General features: G+C 42.9%; 2 protein-coding genes across 2 annotated transcripts; both read right to left on the bottom strand.

Moving 5' to 3' along the window:
• Positions 1–471: 471 nt before the first annotated feature.
• On the bottom strand, positions 472–5,633 carry LOC110976046 (uncharacterized). The gene is made up of 3 exons (XM_022228992.2): positions 5,081–5,633; positions 2,822–3,056; positions 472–1,450 (listed from the first exon to the last, which is right to left on the bottom strand). Exons 1-3 carry the CDS (start codon positions 5,493–5,495, stop codon positions 1,306–1,308), a joined length of 795 nt encoding a protein of 264 aa, XP_022084684.2. The 5' UTR covers positions 5,496–5,633; the 3' UTR covers positions 472–1,305.
• A 6,503-nt stretch (positions 5,634–12,136) lies between these two features.
• Positions 12,137–17,202, bottom strand: LOC110975989 (beta-1,3-galactosyltransferase 5-like). The gene is made up of 2 exons (XM_022228887.2): positions 16,865–17,202; positions 12,137–13,955 (listed from the first exon to the last, which is right to left on the bottom strand). Exon 2 carries the CDS (start codon positions 13,948–13,950, stop codon positions 12,811–12,813), a length of 1,140 nt encoding a protein of 379 aa, XP_022084579.2. The 5' UTR covers positions 13,951–13,955; positions 16,865–17,202; the 3' UTR covers positions 12,137–12,810.
• Between the last annotated feature and the right edge of the window lie 1,229 nt (positions 17,203–18,431).

Here is an 18,431-nt window from a genome sequence, read left to right as displayed (position 1 = left end):
CGGCGTCTTCTTTGCCTTCAAGGATGGCCGTCCAATCCCTGTCCCATCATTGTGCGGAGCATGAATTCCGTATTATGCTGAGGGACGGATTTCATTCTGCATGGCATGTAAGCTTTTCAGTAAGATAGACGGTATTATCAAACATTATATAAACGGGCTTTTCATCCGTATTCCTACCTCATAGGGACTTTGATTTCCTGCGTATATGAATGTGATCGGTTGAGTCAGCGATACCACTATATTGCTCCAATTTTGTTGTTTTAGAAAAATTGAAAGACTTATCCCCAACTCCATCGTATCCCGAACAAGTGGATAAAAATAAAAGATTTTTGGAAAAAGGGTTCTTTTTTTAAAAAAAAATGATTTTAAAATAATGGTTACACCTAACACATGTTTGAAAACCGATTTAAATCACTCCGATTAGTCATTGGACACCAGGATAGCATATCACACAAATGCATATAGTTATATATGTACAATTCATAATTTATTGCATCGATAACCCTAATCAACTACAACAAATGTCATTTAGAAAGAGCATTCCATTATTTAAAATAATTAGATACCACTATCGCCTTGTATATATACATCGGTTAGATTTCCATGTCTTATATCTACTTTTAGCGTTTCTGATTGAAATTACCCAGACGTAGTTTGCTTGAAGAAATGTATGGCGCAAAGTTTGATCAAATCGATTTGGGATAAAGGTTGAGTTGGATAACGATCATTATAATAAATGATAGCTGTAGCAACAAACGGGAATTCCTGTTGTTAGTTCTTGCACGAGTTCAAAACACAATTTTCTGAAGTAAAAAAAAACTAGTAGAGCTACAAAATAATTTTAAACAAATTCCCTTTAACAATGCCACGTATTTCTTCTGAATGTACAAAATTAAATCAAATGGCAAAAACTGAAGATGAAGGTATTTTTTTCTCAAAGGTCATTGTCATGTGGATTAATCTAAATGACCGAAACAGTTTGTGACTGCCAATTCTCAAAGTCTGCAGCAATTATGCCGAGAATGAAGCGGACCAAAATTTCTCTCCAACAAGAAAACTTGACAGACTCATTAAATGTATATATTTTGGGATAAAATTGAGTAGTTGGTCACAAGAATTTTTTTCCCCTACGGGTTCTTGATACACGTATGGGATAGAAATCTAAGATTTTGTGTTGAGGAGATGTCTCAAAAGAGGTGAAAAATTAATGATAAAGTCATCGTAACTTGTACGTACACTCTTTTACAGGAAAGACTAGATTGTTTACCTAAAGAAAGACCAGGAATGAAGGTAATTGTGACGTCTTCAAAGACTTAGCTGGTGGTATGGCCTTCCAATGGTGGCAGCAGTGGGATTCATACTGGACGTTGTAGGACTGTAGTAGCAGGCTCCGCAGAACCCTGGATATGTGGCAGCATAAGTACAGCCAGGTGTAGGAAGTCCCATGCTCCTGTTGGTTCCCCAAAAATAAGACGGCATTTTGATCATGAAACGTTGTGTTGGACTTCAAGACCTTTATTTGGTTGGATTAAAACAAAGACCGTTGCACATCCAGTAGAGGTTAGGGGTAAGGTGCGGGTGGACAAATTACCACTAGGAAGTGGTGCCAATTTCTTTTCCATATAGAACGTGAAAGCGTCATCATTTTAAGAAATGGTAATACCGTCTCTCTGGGAAGGAGAAAATTTAGGCCATTGTTTCAGACCCCAAAAAATCCGTACTTTGCTCCCCCCCGACTAAAACTCGGGTATGCCAAACAGTCCACATACGCAAGCTACGCAAGAAAGTATCGTGGTTAATTTGTAACATTTCAAGCACGTATAGAGAAACATAAGACTCCCTATATTTCAGTACTTTAAACGGGAGTTGCTTGGAAATTACCTCATCTTGCCACTCTATATTTACGTGTATTTTCAACCCCCTTCCAAAAATAAACCGTCACAGCTTTACTTTAGTTTCAATGAATAATCCAGCACAAATTTTGGTACAATGCCGTGAATCTGTCGAGTTGAAAGTGCATCAATCCCAATCATCAACAATCGATCCTTGTGTCACAAATCTCGTAATCATTCATGACATCCTTTTAGCAGTAATGATCTCATTACATCGTCATATACAACATCGATCTCTCATAATAAGATTAGCATTTCTAAATTAGCACTAAACAAATCAAGTGCATATACTCCTAACACCCGTGTCCCTGACTAATACGTTCGTCACACCTTTCTTTATTGATTTTTGTCAGATACGTCTGTCCGTACATTTTGTGTAAAGTGAGGTAGGAGTGTTTGGTTATTTCGATCACCTGCTATATACGCCCTTGTAGAGAATGCATGCCTGTCTTTTGGAGCGGTTGACGCTGAAATGTCACTGGAAGTATCAAAAATGGACAGACGTGTTCATTTCTGCTTAGTCTGTTGTTATTATGAGCTACAAAATAAACCGAAATCCACTTTACACATGGACATCGCCAATATAGCAATCCGAAAAACCACCTACGATTGAAAGGGGATCAATTAAAAAGCATTTTCAAATTGGTAGCTTTTTAATTTCCTTTCCTCCATTTTCTTTTCTCTGTTCTTTTGTTCCCACCCCCTCTTTCCCAGGGGCAAGCGCTGCTTACCCCGTGCGACACCAATGTATAGGCATCATTGGTGTTGTTTTCACGTATAAAATAAAAGTCATGAGCAAAACACGAGGAAACCGTCTCGTGGACTCTGTCAATACAACCTGCTCCTGGCTTGGTCCAAGATGCAAGTGTCTTTATGAGTGAGCTTCGCATTTTGTGCAGTTTACCTAAACTCACATCCTCCAATCTCACCTGTACTGCTGGTCGAGCTGGGCTTTCTCGATCCGCTTGTCCTTAGCCCGGCGGTTCTGGAACCATATCTTGATCTGCGTCTCGGTCAAGCTGAGCAGCTCCGCGAGCTCCACCCGCCTCATCCGCGTGATGTACTCGGTGCGGTGGTACTCCATCTCTAGCTTGAGCGTCTGATCGCTGGTGAAGGTGGTGCGCTGTCGCCGCTGTCGCGTCTCCTTCCGCCTCCTGCGAGTGACTACCGAGAGGTCGCAAGGAAAAGTCAAGGGATTAGGGGGACTTTCTTCGAGACAAATCTGGCTGGAGTACAGTTCGCATCTGAAATGCAGCATTTGCTCGTTTTTGTTTACACCAAGATGTTCAGCTCAAAGTCATCGGTCATCGTTTTACAGAATGACCATTGGAAGGAGACCGATTCCCGTATCTTACTTAGGCCATATTTTTGATTGCTTGAAAATCCATCTTTCAAATTGCAGTTTCATTACAATCAAATATTTGTAAATGTATATGGTAAGAAAGGTGATTTCCATGTTAAGCTTCGTTTGAGGTCTTTTCCGTAGAACTTTGGCTTTAATGTCTTACCGGTACTGCGGTTCTAAAAGCGCAAAACTCGGTAATGCCATTATGCATGGAAAGCTTTTGTCATCGAGAATTTAAAACTAAGGTATCATTAATTTTAAATTCCAACTTTCGAGTGACGTGTTCAATATGCGTTGTCTATTTTTTAACTAAAATTCCCGCGCAATTGCAAAATACCGTTCGCTATATGCACGACGATCTTCAAAGATGAGGGAAAATACAATTGCGCTAAACATTTCACTTCTGAGCTATTTTCGAAAGCACCATCGAATCATTTTCAGACTCTCGATCTCGGCATGGTCAGGTTGACGTTGTTGTATCTTCCTCGTCGTCCACTTATAAAGACTCTACAAAATCTGCATTGTCCAACCCTCAGAGTTGCTGACTCGAGTCATGTGACTGGGACTCGAGTCGCTATTTCTGTGACTTTTGACTTGACTTGTAAATACCGGCTTTGACTTGTGACTTGACTTGGACTTGCAAAAAATGACTCGTGACTTGACTTGGACTTGCAAAAAAATGACTTGTTACCAACCCAAGTCAGACGCTACTCGACCGGCCCCATATATTTTTAATTTAGCTATCATTCAGTTTACGCCTCCCGTGCATAAAAAAAACGGACTTCGGCTTGCGTGTCAGCTTCTACTTCGCCCAGTTGCTGCTGTAGATCAGGGCACCATGCATATCACGCTGCTACGTTGCGTTGCGTTCACGCGTGACTAGGATAAACAGTGCCCTTAATATGTCATCATTTCGTCTCAACGCTTATTTCCACCCTGCAAAGTACATTTATTAAATTAAACAGAGGTCCAATATACGACAGGTATGTGATAAACTGCAAGAATAGTAATTACAACACATGTGAAAAAGGGGAATTATATGGAGGCATTGTCAAAATAGTTGGAGAAAAAGTGTTCAGCTGTCCACAACTCATTGTAACTTCGTAAGTTGAAGCCTGGTTCTTTTTGCTTATTACAGCTGGACAAGATAATGTGCAGCTTGACTTGTACTTGGACAAAGAGACTTGTGACTTGACTGATGTTTAGCCCAAATGACTTGTGACTTGACTTGACTTGCCCTGTGACCAAATGACTTGTGACTTGACTTGTGACTGGACCTAATGAATTGACTTGGACTTGCATATAATGACTTCTGACTTGACTTGGACTTCCAAACAATGACTTGCTGCCTTCTCTGGATACCCTTAGTGAGGGACCAAAAATAAGAACTCACCCAAAAAGTCATTTAAAAATATATTTGTGTCCAACTTAGAGTCCTTAGCATTTTGGGAAAAAAGAGATAAATTAGGTGGCATGTTCGCCGACGATCACAAAGTATCTCTCCGTTATTAATTAATTTAAGAATTTGTGTCTTCCATTTATGGTGAGTTTTTAATCTTAAGTAATTACATCTGTTTAACCCGTGCGTTGTCTATTGACGCCCTCTCGATCGGTATTTATGCACATCTGTCTTGTGGGTTTTTGTGTACATATACTTTCACTGTTTTTCATTTTAGTAATTTTGTAATTCCAACCTTGGTATAAAGATTACTCCTTCCATAATTCGTATATCTGGTCATGATTGGCTCACTCTACGAGTTCGTATTTTGATATCGCAATCCTGAAGGTTTATTCTAATTCAGCCTAGGAGCTCAGTAATGCCACCAACGTAGCATATACTTACACATGCTGTTGGAAGCTCCGAACGAAACATTAGACGATCTGCTGCAATTCATGCTGGGAATTCCCGTCAGGTCACCGTATCTCAAGCTAGCTGCCGCCGCTGCCGCACCGGAGGCCACAGCGGCCGCCTTGGCCGAGTCAATCAGTTTGGAGTAGACGTGAAAGCTGCTGCCGGAGTGGCTGTGTATCGACGGTACTTCCACGGCACTGTCCAGCGAACTCCGGTGGTTCAGGCCAAACTGTTCCCGCTTCACCGGGCTCTCACATCCGGGGGGTAGGAGGGACTTAAAAGCTGATAACCGGGGCTCCGAGCCCACCGTGAGACTCGTTCCGAGAAGGAGCGGGGACGATGGGCTCAGGTGGACGGGAGACGGTGGGGCCTTCCCCGGCGTATCGCTCACGGACGACCCCTCCATCTTGGAGTTCGGTCGGGCGCTGAGATATCGTGAAGATCAGTAATCGCTAAACCGCTACCGTATACTAAGAAGCTGTCTACCATTGGGCTCAGCGGTTCTCCTACGCTAAACACTGGGTACATGAGCGAAAATGTGTTGGACAATTTGTAATAGCCGCGTGTAATTTGTTCACTCGTCCCTCTGCCCCGCCTCCAAGTTTCACAGTTATCTTCATCTCTTATTATAATTTATGCATATACGCCAGGGTGACCGGCTTCGTATGTACCTCTATATTTGCTGAATTTCAGTTTAAGCGCAGCATGACCGGTGCAATGTTATGTGAGTGGCGTTCCCATCAGTGATTGACAGTTCGCCGCCCGCCCTCATTGGCGCAAAGTGCATCCGGCCACGTGCGCTCATCTGCATACTTAATAGGCACGGCAGGTGTCTTTGGGGCGAGGGCTTAATGGCGTTTTTCGGTTGCGGAGCTTGTTTTCATTGTCATTGCGCTTGTGTGTAGAAAGTACGGGAGGGCAAAAAACGAGGAGTTATGTCGTCCGTGTCTGATTCGCCGGAAGTGCTTTGGCCGTGATAAATGCATGGACCATCTAGACCCCCATACAAGAAATAACAGGTTCATGTATGGACTGTACTTTTTCGCTAATGCTGTGAAAAGGAGCACCTTAAACACAGCCCGGTTCTAGGAGGAGTTTGCCAAGGGAATCTGCGGTTTATCATTAGCAGGCATCTCAGCGTCGTTGTATTATCGTCAAGTCCTTTTCCATTGCTGGAACATTTAGAATTTCTAACCTGGTACTGTGCACTATTAGAAATACTGAAGTCCTAAACTATTCACGATTGAATAAAATAATATTATTGTATCAGCTATGTCCTGTTTTGCCTTAGTGGATTGTAGATATTGAAAATTATGGTTTTCATTCTATACCACTGATAATCCTCTTCAACTTAGATTCTCCAACGCAAGTTTTCTACAGAATTTGTATAATTATTCTTCAAGTTCCTGCTTGTAAAGTTGGCATTTTTGGGGTCTACGAGTGTTCTGATCTGTTCACAATCAGTAATTTCCAGAACACACAGTACTACACTGCTTCTGTTTTCCTTGAATGATTATTCCTTTCCGTCATTTTACGATCAGAAATCGGTTATATTGGTGTCTCCCGTTGTTGACTAATGGACAATTGTAGCACTGCGTTAGACAGCTTAGTGCGTTTTCTGACTGGATGGACCTCAATTTAAAAAAAGCCAGTTCCCAGAAGTACATATCGACCGGGAGGAAACCAGTGATGGGGCTTGCATGCGTGCATCACGTCGCGCCTGCAATCTGGCCAGGCCCCTTGCTCTCATCATGCGGCGAGCCAGCTCGCACAGACAGAGTCATGCCCGCCGGTCTCTCTGCGCCCGAGCCCCGGTAGAAAGTACGCTCGGCTCATTCCCCCCGCCCCGTCATCAACGTATACCGGGGCAGCGCCAGGTGTTTTTTCGTCGTTCGCGCCTGAAATTCCCCCGTCCATCAGCCCGAGAGGAGGAAACGAGAGGTAATTTCATTACAGACCAATAAAATAAAGCCATCGATTTTCCTTAAATTTTCGTTCTCTCCTCTCCATTATATGGCTCAACTGTACGGTTAAGCGCATTGACGGGCAAGCGCTTCAGGCAGTAAATTACGCTCGGAGAATACAACCAAAATAGCTCTGAGTAGGCATTCGAAGAAAATAGCAGAGGCTTTTATTACTTCTGACACAACCTGGTTCATTGTATATACAAACTATTGTCCAGGTAATGAGATAACTCATTTCTAACTTCTGCCCTCAGAGGCGCGTAAATGGCACACGAAGCCAATTACAATTGGTCGGTTAAATACGAACTAGAGTGTAAATTCAAAATCTCGTAAAACATTAATGATTAAAACAAAAATCTTGACATTCTCTCTTTTATTTCAAAAAAATGTCAAATGAAATTTCGGCTGGGCCTGCCGTGGATGTTTTAATATACTTTTGCACTACTTGATTATGACAATATTTTAATGAGAATATTATATGAAATAAAACTTTACATTTGACATTATTGTTTTAATTCAAACAAACAATTTATATACAGGCCTACCTTGGAGTTCACGAAGTTGTGACCCCATTTTATTAAAAAGAAAACTACATTAAACTCTTTACGGTATAATGTGGACAACAATTATTTTTTCCTGAAAAAAAATTTCTGGATATTGGCTTGAGCAAACAACTCAAAACTGGATGTTTCAATTCTTATACATTACAAGGTTTCGACATTTCTTTAGGAAAATTGTACAGAATAAACTTTCACAATGACAAAAGGGGCCATAATGTCAAACATGAGGAAAAAGCTAAAAACAAAACAAAAAATGAAAAGAAATTAGACGAGAAACCTGCACACTGCTACTGCAGTTCGTAGAGTGGAAATAACAGTGAAGTTGATGGACCTGGCGTACATCCATCGTTGCCTTTAACCCAGTACACAGCCAATCGAAGTATAATCACTCACCTCCCCGTTTGCTTCTAACTGACCCTTTCTTTTATTTAGATAGACATAAATGTCGGATGCTAGAACTTTAAGATTCGCATGAAATATTCCGGCATACCCAGCGACTAAGGCGGAGGTAGGGAGAAAGTTGCCCCCTTTGAAAAGGGAATTAAAACGCCGATATTCTCGAGATAACACTACCACAATGGGAGAAGGGTCAAGATTCCTTTACTGATGCAATTGGACAGTCTCCTTTCGAAAAAAAAAAAGTCGCCCATTTCGCCCTCCCTCGGGACCCATCAGACCCAAGAACTGGATAAGCCACTACCCATCCCCCCAAATCCATTCAACGACGAGCTTATGGTGAGGACAAGCCTATGGTGAGTTATTGTTCGTTACTCATTGGCGATGAGGTCCATGCATGTACAAGCAGTAGCGTCTTGCATCAAGACTAAGACAGGCCACCCCACGTTGCCAAGACAGAAAAGTTCTGACACAAAAGCTTGCGGGGTGTTCAGTTCATCCCATCAGTAGAACGTTGGAAAGTGGTTAAGGAGCCCCACAAATGACAACGTATCGGAGACAAATTTGGATTATGGAAAATGGCGACCGTCAAGAGAAATCACGGGTGCTGCGACATTTCATATAGGCTGCTGCACATTGCAAATGTCTGCCGGTGCCATGGGCCTAATTGAACAGATTTTGGAGTGTGCTTCCCAATGTGCAACGTTCGATGTACCAGACTATTTTATACTGGTTACAAAGTTTGTCATGGTTGCCAAACTCTTTCATTTGAGCCCACACAAAACGTGACTTTTGAGGCGTAAGCTAAAACTATTATAGTGATCAGAGAATAAGCACGTGACCCATAATATTCCATATTATTCCTGCTTATAACTGTTTCTAAATAAAGGTATTGCCTCACTGTCAATTCAACGATGGCAATAGGGCAGATGAGTAAGGCGAATAACGATAACGCATAAAAAAACCTTACATGACCCTTAGACCGACCGATCAGCAGTAGCAAATGGAGAGTATGACCGTATCTCGAGCAGTCTCTGTGATCATGGAGTGATGCGGCTCTTCCTCCTCGAATATCGGATGGAGGGTAATTTATCTTCGGTGCTAAATGACCCAATCTGCCATACTAACACGAAGACGTCAATAATCATTAATGGTAGGTTGGTAGCCAGGGCCTGGGGGCCGATGCCGCGTAAGGTTGTGGGAATGTAACAAGGATAGAGTAGATTTTTACAATAAAAAAACATCCCGAATTTAATTATGTGATTTGTGTTTGCCTGTTTACGGGTGAGCTCCAGCGCAGCCAGCGGTTGATCTGGAATTCAGACGGAACACAAAGTGAAGAGAATTTTTAGCGGAACAGGATGGCATTGTAATGATGTCCACAAGTACAATCACGAGCAACGTCTCTATATAAAACCAAATTATGAAATACCAAGTTGTTAAGCCTAATAAAGTCAAATAATTACCACATTTTAAACTCTGCATGTCAGGCTTCAATAAAAGGTCTGCTTTTGCTTAACGTTAAACATTCAACGAATTTTTTTTAAGTTAATTTGTGTTTAGATAATGTAAAAAAAGTGCTTATGAGCCACGTGCTTTGTCTCACGGGTAATCGATTCCGATTCATCACTTGTCAGCCCCCCAACCCATCGGCCGATGCTAATTCGATTAGCCTCTACGAAGGAAAAATCGATTTCTTGTCAAAAAAATTATCTCAGCAGTCAGCAAGGAGGCAATTTATCAAGAGTTGAGCCTTAATTGGCGGTGACGACCTGCTGTTTTGATTGGTAAATTGCATGTGGATGACCTGGCCGTTTTGGTCTCTGGACAATGAACTGCTGTCAGTTATTGAAGGAAGTCACTGGCCAATTTCAAAAAAGGCATTAACGATTGGGACGCTCCATGTCTAATCCCCTGGAATAATTTGTAGTCACTTCCGCTAAGCACATCTCTTCTCTTGAACCAAAGTCAAAGGCTTTCCCCAATATGCTTAGAATAAAGGTTCAACTGGTTTAGTAACGTGTGAAACGATTCTTTCGGTTTATGCTACCAACTATCATCGAGCATGCGCAATCGCAAAACAAGACAGAAGAAAAATCTCCAATGCTACATCTGAGCAGGCCAGTAAAAGAGGTGGCGAGAGATTCAATCAGCAAAACGTTCCTGCGTCACCTGCATAAACATGCCAAACAGCAGGGATATTTTATGAAACCGTAGTTCACGATACATATAAAATGCACACATTTGTACACATTAAGTTGACGCCTTGTGATTCTGTGACACAACTCTCTTCACAACCTAGGGTTGATACAGATTTCACCCGTTGCTTTCGTCCTCTGGGATGTTTGGTGACCGACTAGCCAGATTGTTCATTTTCATTCTCCAAGCTATCTTTAGTTTTGTTTCCGCGGGAGGAGACCCAGAACAAGGATTCGGCCAACGGACGCGGCCAGGCACAGCGGGGCGATGGCAGGCCTTTGCCCATGCCCTCACGCCCTTGCGCGGCTATTCCGCCGAGTTGAATAGGCTCCCAGAGACGGCAGGGGCAGGTGATTCTGTGCTGGGCAAATTTTCGCCTGCGTAATTGCTCATGATGCTAGCATTATAGGGGGATATTCGATCACGGACGCAGGAAATGCTGACCCATAGAATTTTTCCGAATTAACCTTTGCGATGCCGGCTGGATAGTCAAGTTGAAGGGAGTGATAATTTTTTGCAAATTCCGTGAGAGGTCTGCTTCAAACAAAACATTATTTGCTAAATTCTTATGGGTAGCCTCCCTTCTCCAGTTCTATGACAAAGAAAGGTAATTTGGTGATTAACTACGAGTCATCGGTATTTATACTGCGAGATAATTCCCTTTTCGACATAAGGGTCGCGCACAAAATAATCATATACGGTAGCTGCTAAATTAAAGTTCTCGTTCTGAATTTTTGACATCAATTCATAACTTTGGACAGTCCTTAAGTTATGTACTAACTATCTATCTTCTATTTCGACTGACTGAAAAATGATTCGGATCCTTTACCCAAAACGTATGTCCATTTATCTACTGCATTTATATAGAGGTTAAAAAGTCATCAAATCTCGTTATCTCGCCTGGGGATATTAGTTTCAAAGTTCATGGACCAAACAACCCTGGATATAGATTTGGGTGGTCAAGGGATCAAGACATTTGGCTGTTTTTCTGGTTGGGAGGTCTTTATGACGCAGGCAACGTGGAATGCAGCACCAAACTCAAAGGCAAAATGTGGTTCTGTCCAAACGGTATAGCTGAAGTATTGGGTCAGGGATTCGTCCAGCTGAAAAGGTTCACAAAATTGACAACTTGCATGGCGTTTATTTAGGAACATTAAAAGGGGCGGCAGCCCTCTTATATAAGAGTCCTGTTTCAACACTGCATTTAGCATAAGCCGCCTTGAGCAGGAGCATTCCGTCATTGGTTGAAAAGAGCCATTTGGTGGGTAGTGTTAATTTTTTGTTGGTAACGATGCGACAGCAACACATGTATTTCATAGTCGTTCGTGAATGCAGTTCCATAGGGGTTCAGTCCACTAATTCAAGTGAGATTTTCTGGCCAACTCATTACAGTTTCTTTAGAAAAGGGAGATTGTTAGGCCCGCAAAATGGTGAGATTGTGTAAATCTTTGCCAGGATCAAGTCCCTAGTTCTTTGGGCTTCCATCTGAGAGCCGAATGGCTAAAAATACGATTGAAACATGGTCCTTAGTGTCCAGGAAAGTGGAGGGTCGCCACTTGAAAATTGGCTGCATGCAGACTTCGGAAAAATCACTTTTAGAGATTTAATAGGCCGTATGCGAGTTACTATATGAATGAAATCCGGTACACTGAGTTCTTTAAATTCACGTCAACATAACAACTTGAATTCTCCACACTAAAACCACTGCTGCTATACCTCGTGTATACCCAGTAAGAAATGAGACCGAGGGGTACCCCCCCAACACATCCAATCCCTATACACATTCCAGACTATTGTTACTTAACACATCCAGTGTCTTTAGTCTGGGGAATTCAGATTGTTACGTTCTATGCAATCACGTAACACAGTATATCAGATTTTATTCAAATTTAACTCGCAAGTGGCTTATTGGTTACCCCCCCCCCACATCCCAGGCATGTTGGTATGCATGTTTATTGAACCCTGAACAATGCTGATTTTACACTGTTTTCAATGGAGCTAAAATTGGTGGACTGTACCCATAGAAGCCTCCGTTGCTAAGAAAATTGCGCCCTCTCTAGACTTCGCTCGGGCCCATTTGGGGCCGTCCATAAAGTACGTACGCACAAAATGCCGACTTTTCAGACCCCCTCCCCTGTACGCATACGCATTCCAAGTATCTTTTGACGTCTCAGGGTGCCATGCTTTAGCGTCATTAAATGTCACAGTACACTGTACATCTACTGTACACTCTAAATTGTTTTCCTGTAAATATCACAGTATGTGCTCGCAGCACAGGCGCCATGAGTACACTGCTAATGATTTACAGTAGTTTGTTTTACGGTAAATCACCGCCATTTATTGAGCAGTAATTAACCGTAAAAACAACAGTAACTTATTTCATTTAATTACATTAATTTGACGTAGACATTAGACACAGAAAGTTACCGTTTTCATTGTCTACGGGTTCATTCTACATATAAAGTTTCAGTTAGCGTACGGTGCGCACTGGCTTGAACCCGGCCCCTCCCCTCTGTACGCATGGTGTATGCAATTGCACCCCCCCCCCTTCGTGCGTAGGCCTACGTGCTTTATGGCGGCAGATCTGTTTTTAAGACGACGATCAGGTATTCTTGGTTTCGCATCTATTTGATTTTATAGCTTCTGTATGCATCCTCCATAAGCTTCTCATTTTGTAGTACTTGACACCGTGAATCAGGAATCGCCGGGAAATACTGCAACCGTTTACCACGTCCACCGCGTAGGTCTCAAACCGTTTGTCGGCCGTCGGAGCGATGCCCAACTTTTTCAGGCACATCCCGACGTATACGTCCTCCCAAACAAACAAGGGAGTCCTCGGAAAGCTCTCGATCAACAAACGGACGACTTCGCTGGACACGATGTATCCAGGGCCTTTCATGAAAGGCGGGTAGGTGAGCTGAGGGTACTCACTCTCGGACGTGTACCATTTCAAGACGTCGTTGCGTATTGGTTTGGCGCCCTTTGCAACATCACCCACGGCGAACGGGGTCACATGTTGCTGCTCGGACGAGTTGGACAAGTACCGCACGATGCCGTCCACGTTCACAAACACGTCGCTGTCCGTCTTCATGACGTAAGCGGCAGCCGGACATTGCCGGCCGGCCCACTCTATTCCTGCGATCGTCTTGAGCGTCAGGTTCCGGTAGACATCATCGAAGTCTCCTTGCAGGATGTCGCCGTGCTGTTCGTTCTCGGCCTCGATCCATGACTGGGTACGCTCCAGGATCGGGTCCGCCCGGCCTAGGAGGAACCGCGTCAAGACCCGTCTAACGCTGACGCCAGCCACTCGTGACACGCTTGCCCAGGTCTCGCGGATCGCATTGCGTATCTTGAACTGGCGGGGTGATGACGTCACTAGAATGAGCAAGAATATGGAGCCCTGTCTTGCAAAGCAGCACGGTTCAATCTGCGGTACAATCGTCAAGGAGCTGGACTTTTGCCCCCTCTCTGAAACATTCCATTCAAACCTTTGTGCGCAGACTCTGTGCTCATATTCGTCTGAGGATGCAGTGGTTGCATGGACTCTGGTATCGTCTTTTAAACCACGTTCGGAGCGAGAATTTACGAGACTCATCGATCTTTTCAAACCACTCTGTCTGTTTTGGGAGTCAGGAATCGTCTCTGTAGTCGCCATGTTCAGCTTTATGGTAGCCATAATTGTGAAATTGATCACAAAGAAACCCATCAGTACAGCCATCAGCCGCTTTCGTCTGCATTGCATTTCGCCTGCAAAAAGACAGATATCGATGGATTGCAGTGGGCCTAACAAGTGTTTTTAAGGGTGGCGAGAAGGCTTGCACTACATCCACAGTGGAACAAAAGCATGTGATGCCGCAATCACTCTTTTGTCCTCTTCAAATTCTCGCCATCAATCAAACTAATTGCCAGTGATAAAATATGAAAACATTGATGATGGAGAGTTGACATTATAACAAAAAAAATAAAACGTAACCAAGACAATGACAGTTTCAGTAGAGCAAATGTAAAGGGCTCACACAGCAAACTCGATCGGATACCAACTGTTCCATGCAGTGTATTTGACAGGTCATGCACTCTGAAGATATTTACCCCCGTTTCAGGCAGGCGTTCTGGGGTCGCTCCGAACCAAATAGAATTAAGAGCGACTCCGGTCGACCCAATTAAATTTTGGTTCCAGACGAACTTAATACTTACATATGAATTGGGTTCAGCAAACGAGAAAAGCGATGTTTGAAACCAAGTTCAGCGAATGTCATTCCGAGCGCCTCAAAGTGTCGATCTTTCGCCTGCTAGCACGCCTGGTCGCTCCTAAATATTTCAGACGTCGAACTTTTGCCGTACTCAATTCAAAATGTGCTTTTAATTCGGTTCAGCATGACTCTAGAACGCCTGTCTGAAACGGGTGTAAGTCATCAAAAACTGACTTTACAGAACGAAAGTGATAATGAGAGTGAGTTAAAACAAGAATATCAACACTTTCTGAGTGGACAATGTTGACAAGAAAATGAACAAAATGCAACTTACAAGGAAGTGGAAATTCTTTAGAATACCTATGTAGGCCTACATGTAGGCCTAAGCAAGTCCTTGGAAAAGGCTTTTATTTTAAGCTTCTTAATAATGAATTAATTTGGTCACATGGATGCCTTGAAAATTACCCATTACATCGAAAAGGCGAGAGGTCTGGGTATGGTGGCCGCGCCCTGAATTAATGAAGAAAAATCACATATCACAAAGATCTTTGTAAATTTGCGATAATGTACGACATCGGAAATGCTTTCGCAATTATTTGCAAACATATTTGAAATGTGTGGTGTTCCTTCGAGACACCATAATGTGGGCCATGGTGGAGGAAAACACTGTTTTGTTATTTTTGACATCCGCTTGAGTGCCCCAGAAAGGAATGATGTATGCATCAGACAACCTTGTGCGTACTCTTGACAACCTCGAAGTCGAGACTAACAAACATTTAACGTGTGACCGACGGCAGCAGTACCTCGCGAAGGCAATCCGTGAGACAAACAAGGAGAAAGATCGGTTACAAGGTTAAGACAACGTGCCCGGTTGTAAACGGTCCGAGCCTTAAGAGCATGCAGCATTGCAAAATGAAAGCCCCTGCGGCTTTAGTGCCGAAAAATTTCCATGGGCATGAATCCCTCGGGTGCCTGACTGGGAAAGCCACAGATACTCGACCGTATAAATCGTCCTTCGAAGTAGAAATTTCACACTCAAACTGAATAGACACACAATAATTTTGTCAAACTGGCAAGATTTTTACAAGGTGTGACAGCACTCTTCATCTTGACACAATATTTCGTTAGACTTTGGTCCCTGTCAGTCTGTGCTATATTGCGGAGGGTGGAATCTAGCCTGTCTTTGTTGAACACGTGAACGGTATCAGCAATTCAGCCTTTTGTGTTTTCGATCCAGGCGAGGATAGAGTGCCTAACATTGCACTTTTGAGCGGCTTTCGTTCATAAAGCTTCATTCAAGTTCAAAACTTCAGTCGCAGTGGAAATGCCGAAGAGAACTAAACAGGTTACATTGACATATAAATCTCTAAAATTAAGGGGCAGAAGAAATGAGATTCGTTGTTGTTTTTTGTTTAATGGCGCTTTCAGCTATTCAGGCTATTTACGCAAATAACTATACGGTTTATTCACAACCCTTATTAAATCAGCATCACGTTACGGAGTTACGAAGAAGGTCCAGTTTTAGAGGCGGGAGGAAACCGGAGTACCCGGAGAAAACCTACAAAAGCGAGTATGGACTGGAAATCAAATGCACTTAAAGCCTGGGCCAAGCCAGGACTCGAACCCGGGCCTCATTGTTGCAAAGCGAGGAAAGTTCCGTTATCCGCCCCCCCCCCCGAGAATAGTTTCCACAACGGGCAGTATTAAAGGTATCTATGACAATGAATTGTTCTCACTAACAGCTGCAACTTAGTACTCCTAGCCTCTTCTTTGTATGAAACAGAGGGCACTTTTGCTGTGAGGTTTTAGCCAGAGAAGACACTGCTCATTTTATGGGTTTTTAATCACATTTATGAAACCAAAATTTGCTCATTTAAAACATTCCTAAGAAAGGGGTGATCATTAATTTCATGCCATGCACTTACACAACAATGAATCATCGGAATAAGAGTAAAACGTAGGCAAGAAAAATGTGGCAAACTCCCGTGTTTTGGGGGCTAAAATAAACATAGCGTTGGTGTTCTCTTTCCAGGATGATATCACAGTTTTGCCAAATATAGAAATCTCCATTTGCATAAAACCAAAACGGCACCAAAATTCAGGTACCATCTAAAATAGCTGGCAAAAGATGAAAACGAATTTAATCATGCAGAGATACATTTTCAAGATTAGTATGAAAAACTGCATTGCATAGACCCTTTAAGCTGTACATATAATACAGATTTTTTGCAATACTTAGAATTAGATTCTGGCTGAAATTTTGAGAAAATACGGGCAATGGCGGGGTAACATTGGTTTAACCTTTCAGACCATCTCACAGCTGTTGAAACTGAAATAAACAAAAACAAAAGTAAACAAAAAAGAGGAGGCCCTAATTCACTTGAATATAGAGACCACACCCTATGTCATAATCTGTAAATCTCGATAAAATTTATTTGTAAGATTAAAGTTTCAAATTGACCATACCTTAAACAATAACGAGTGAGGAAGCACTTGAGAGAGTATGATAAGTCGTTTTGTCTGCGCCGATTTGCCGCCTAGTCTGCTCGCCTGCCGCTGCCTGGCCAGAATCATGCCCAAATCATGGCCAAAACGATTGAAGACTAGTTGAGTGCGCTCCCTTTTGCGTGTGCTATCCTGGGCAGTCAGACCACTGTTTAGATGGTCAAACCAGATGAGAGGGGTGTCCATGCCAAGTGCCCTTGAAAAAAATCACCGGTCCCCAATTGCCTAACGTGCGATCCCTTTCTCTACAACAAGTCCAATGAAGGACAAGAAGAGAGCAGCATTTCGCTAATGCAAGTAGGAAGCTGACCGACGCAGCATTGCCCCTTTATTTTAGCTGAGAAACCCTCTCTTTTTCTGAGATCCTTTGAGATAGTTTTGTGTGTATGTGTGATCGATTTTGTGCGCCTTGCGACGTCACGTTCATCCCGGACGGGGTCGAATAGCCCACTTTACTCTCAGCTGGCCATAATGTTATGCGATCAGAAACCCTGATTAGCCTATTACGGGGACCTCGGGGGTGAAGGTAGCGCAGCAGGATATGGCACTTCTGATGCTTTCAACCTCGTCGCTACTACAGCCCCATCCCAGCGGTGTACTATAATGCAGCATTTGAGTCCAGGGGTAAAAAAATGGGGGAGTTGTTTTTTTTTTCAAAAGCAATAGTCTTTTTCTTTTCATTTGCAAATGAATCCTCACCTCCAGCTCCCTAAAAGAAAGGTGGAAGCCTCGTTCCTAAAATCTATGCATTTTGAATGCAAATAAATTACCCCTGTTCTGGCTGGATATGCTACTCTTACAGACGTCCCCAGGTTTGTTCCAGGGAGGGAACCACTTTTTTTATCCAGGGGGATTCTTTCCGGGGGGCAAAACATTCGTCAGGGAAAAGAAATTTTTTAAATGTACTGCAGGAGGGATGAATTTTGAGATTTTCTAAGCAGACTAGTGATTTACATCACTTTCTTCTCTTTTCTTAAATCTCTCACTTTCCCCATTTTTATTAATCAATATATTTGGGGGGCGCATTCTCCCCTCCCCACGACGCCCATCGCCACCGTACCTTAAAGAGCTGCAGGCCACAATTCTGTGCCACGCACCGATTCCGTCCTTCGTCATTCCAGAGGTTTAATTATTGGGGTGATCTATTTAAAATCACTCAAATACGTGCGTAACACAACTGCGCATGACAACAGAATGCTGAGTAAAGGGATACTTCCCTGGGTTGGAAGCAATAGCATTAATTCAAATATTCATTTCTCATGCATGATGCCTTAATTTTAAATTTTACGAGTCCTAAATACGTGCATTTGCTCAAGCATTTTTTTTTTATTGTTCGCCCCACTACTTATGACTGGTCTTGCGGAAGGACTTCTTAAGGGACAAGTCCTGATGTCGGACAATTCGATCGTTTACCAACTCAACTTGACCGTTGACAGACGATTGAAGTTGTCCTGCCGCTCGACAGGTGGGACAGCTCGACCGTTAAGACAAGTCGACCGTGCAAAGCGTGAACATGACAAAGTGTGTG

This window comes from Acanthaster planci, linkage group LG08 (assembly GCF_054643075.1).
Source record: "Acanthaster planci isolate LZ-2023a linkage group LG08, COTS_SCS, whole genome shotgun sequence".
Taxonomy (NCBI): Eukaryota; Metazoa; Echinodermata; class Asteroidea; order Valvatida; family Acanthasteridae; genus Acanthaster; species Acanthaster planci.
Note: the sequence above shows the minus strand (reverse complement) of the source record. Positions and strands in the feature narration are given on the sequence as shown.

Bases quoted from the DNA above. Each gene is read 5' to 3' on its own strand.
- LOC110976046 (XM_022228992.2), bottom strand. From the start codon at position 5,495: ATGGAGGGGTCGTCCGTGAGCGATACGCCGGGGAAGGCCCCACCGTCT. The intron at 3,057-5,080 runs GTAAGTATATGC...ACCTCTCGGTAG, and splicing joins CGGAGCTTCCAACAGCATGT to TCACTCGCAGGAGGCGGAAG. The intron at 1,451-2,821 runs GTGAGATTGGAG...GGGAACCAACAG, and splicing joins CAGCTCGACCAGCAGTACAG to GAGCATGGGACTTCCTACAC.
- LOC110975989 (XM_022228887.2), bottom strand. From the start codon at position 13,950: ATGCAATGCAGACGAAAGCGGCTGATGGCTGTACTGATGGGTTTCTTT.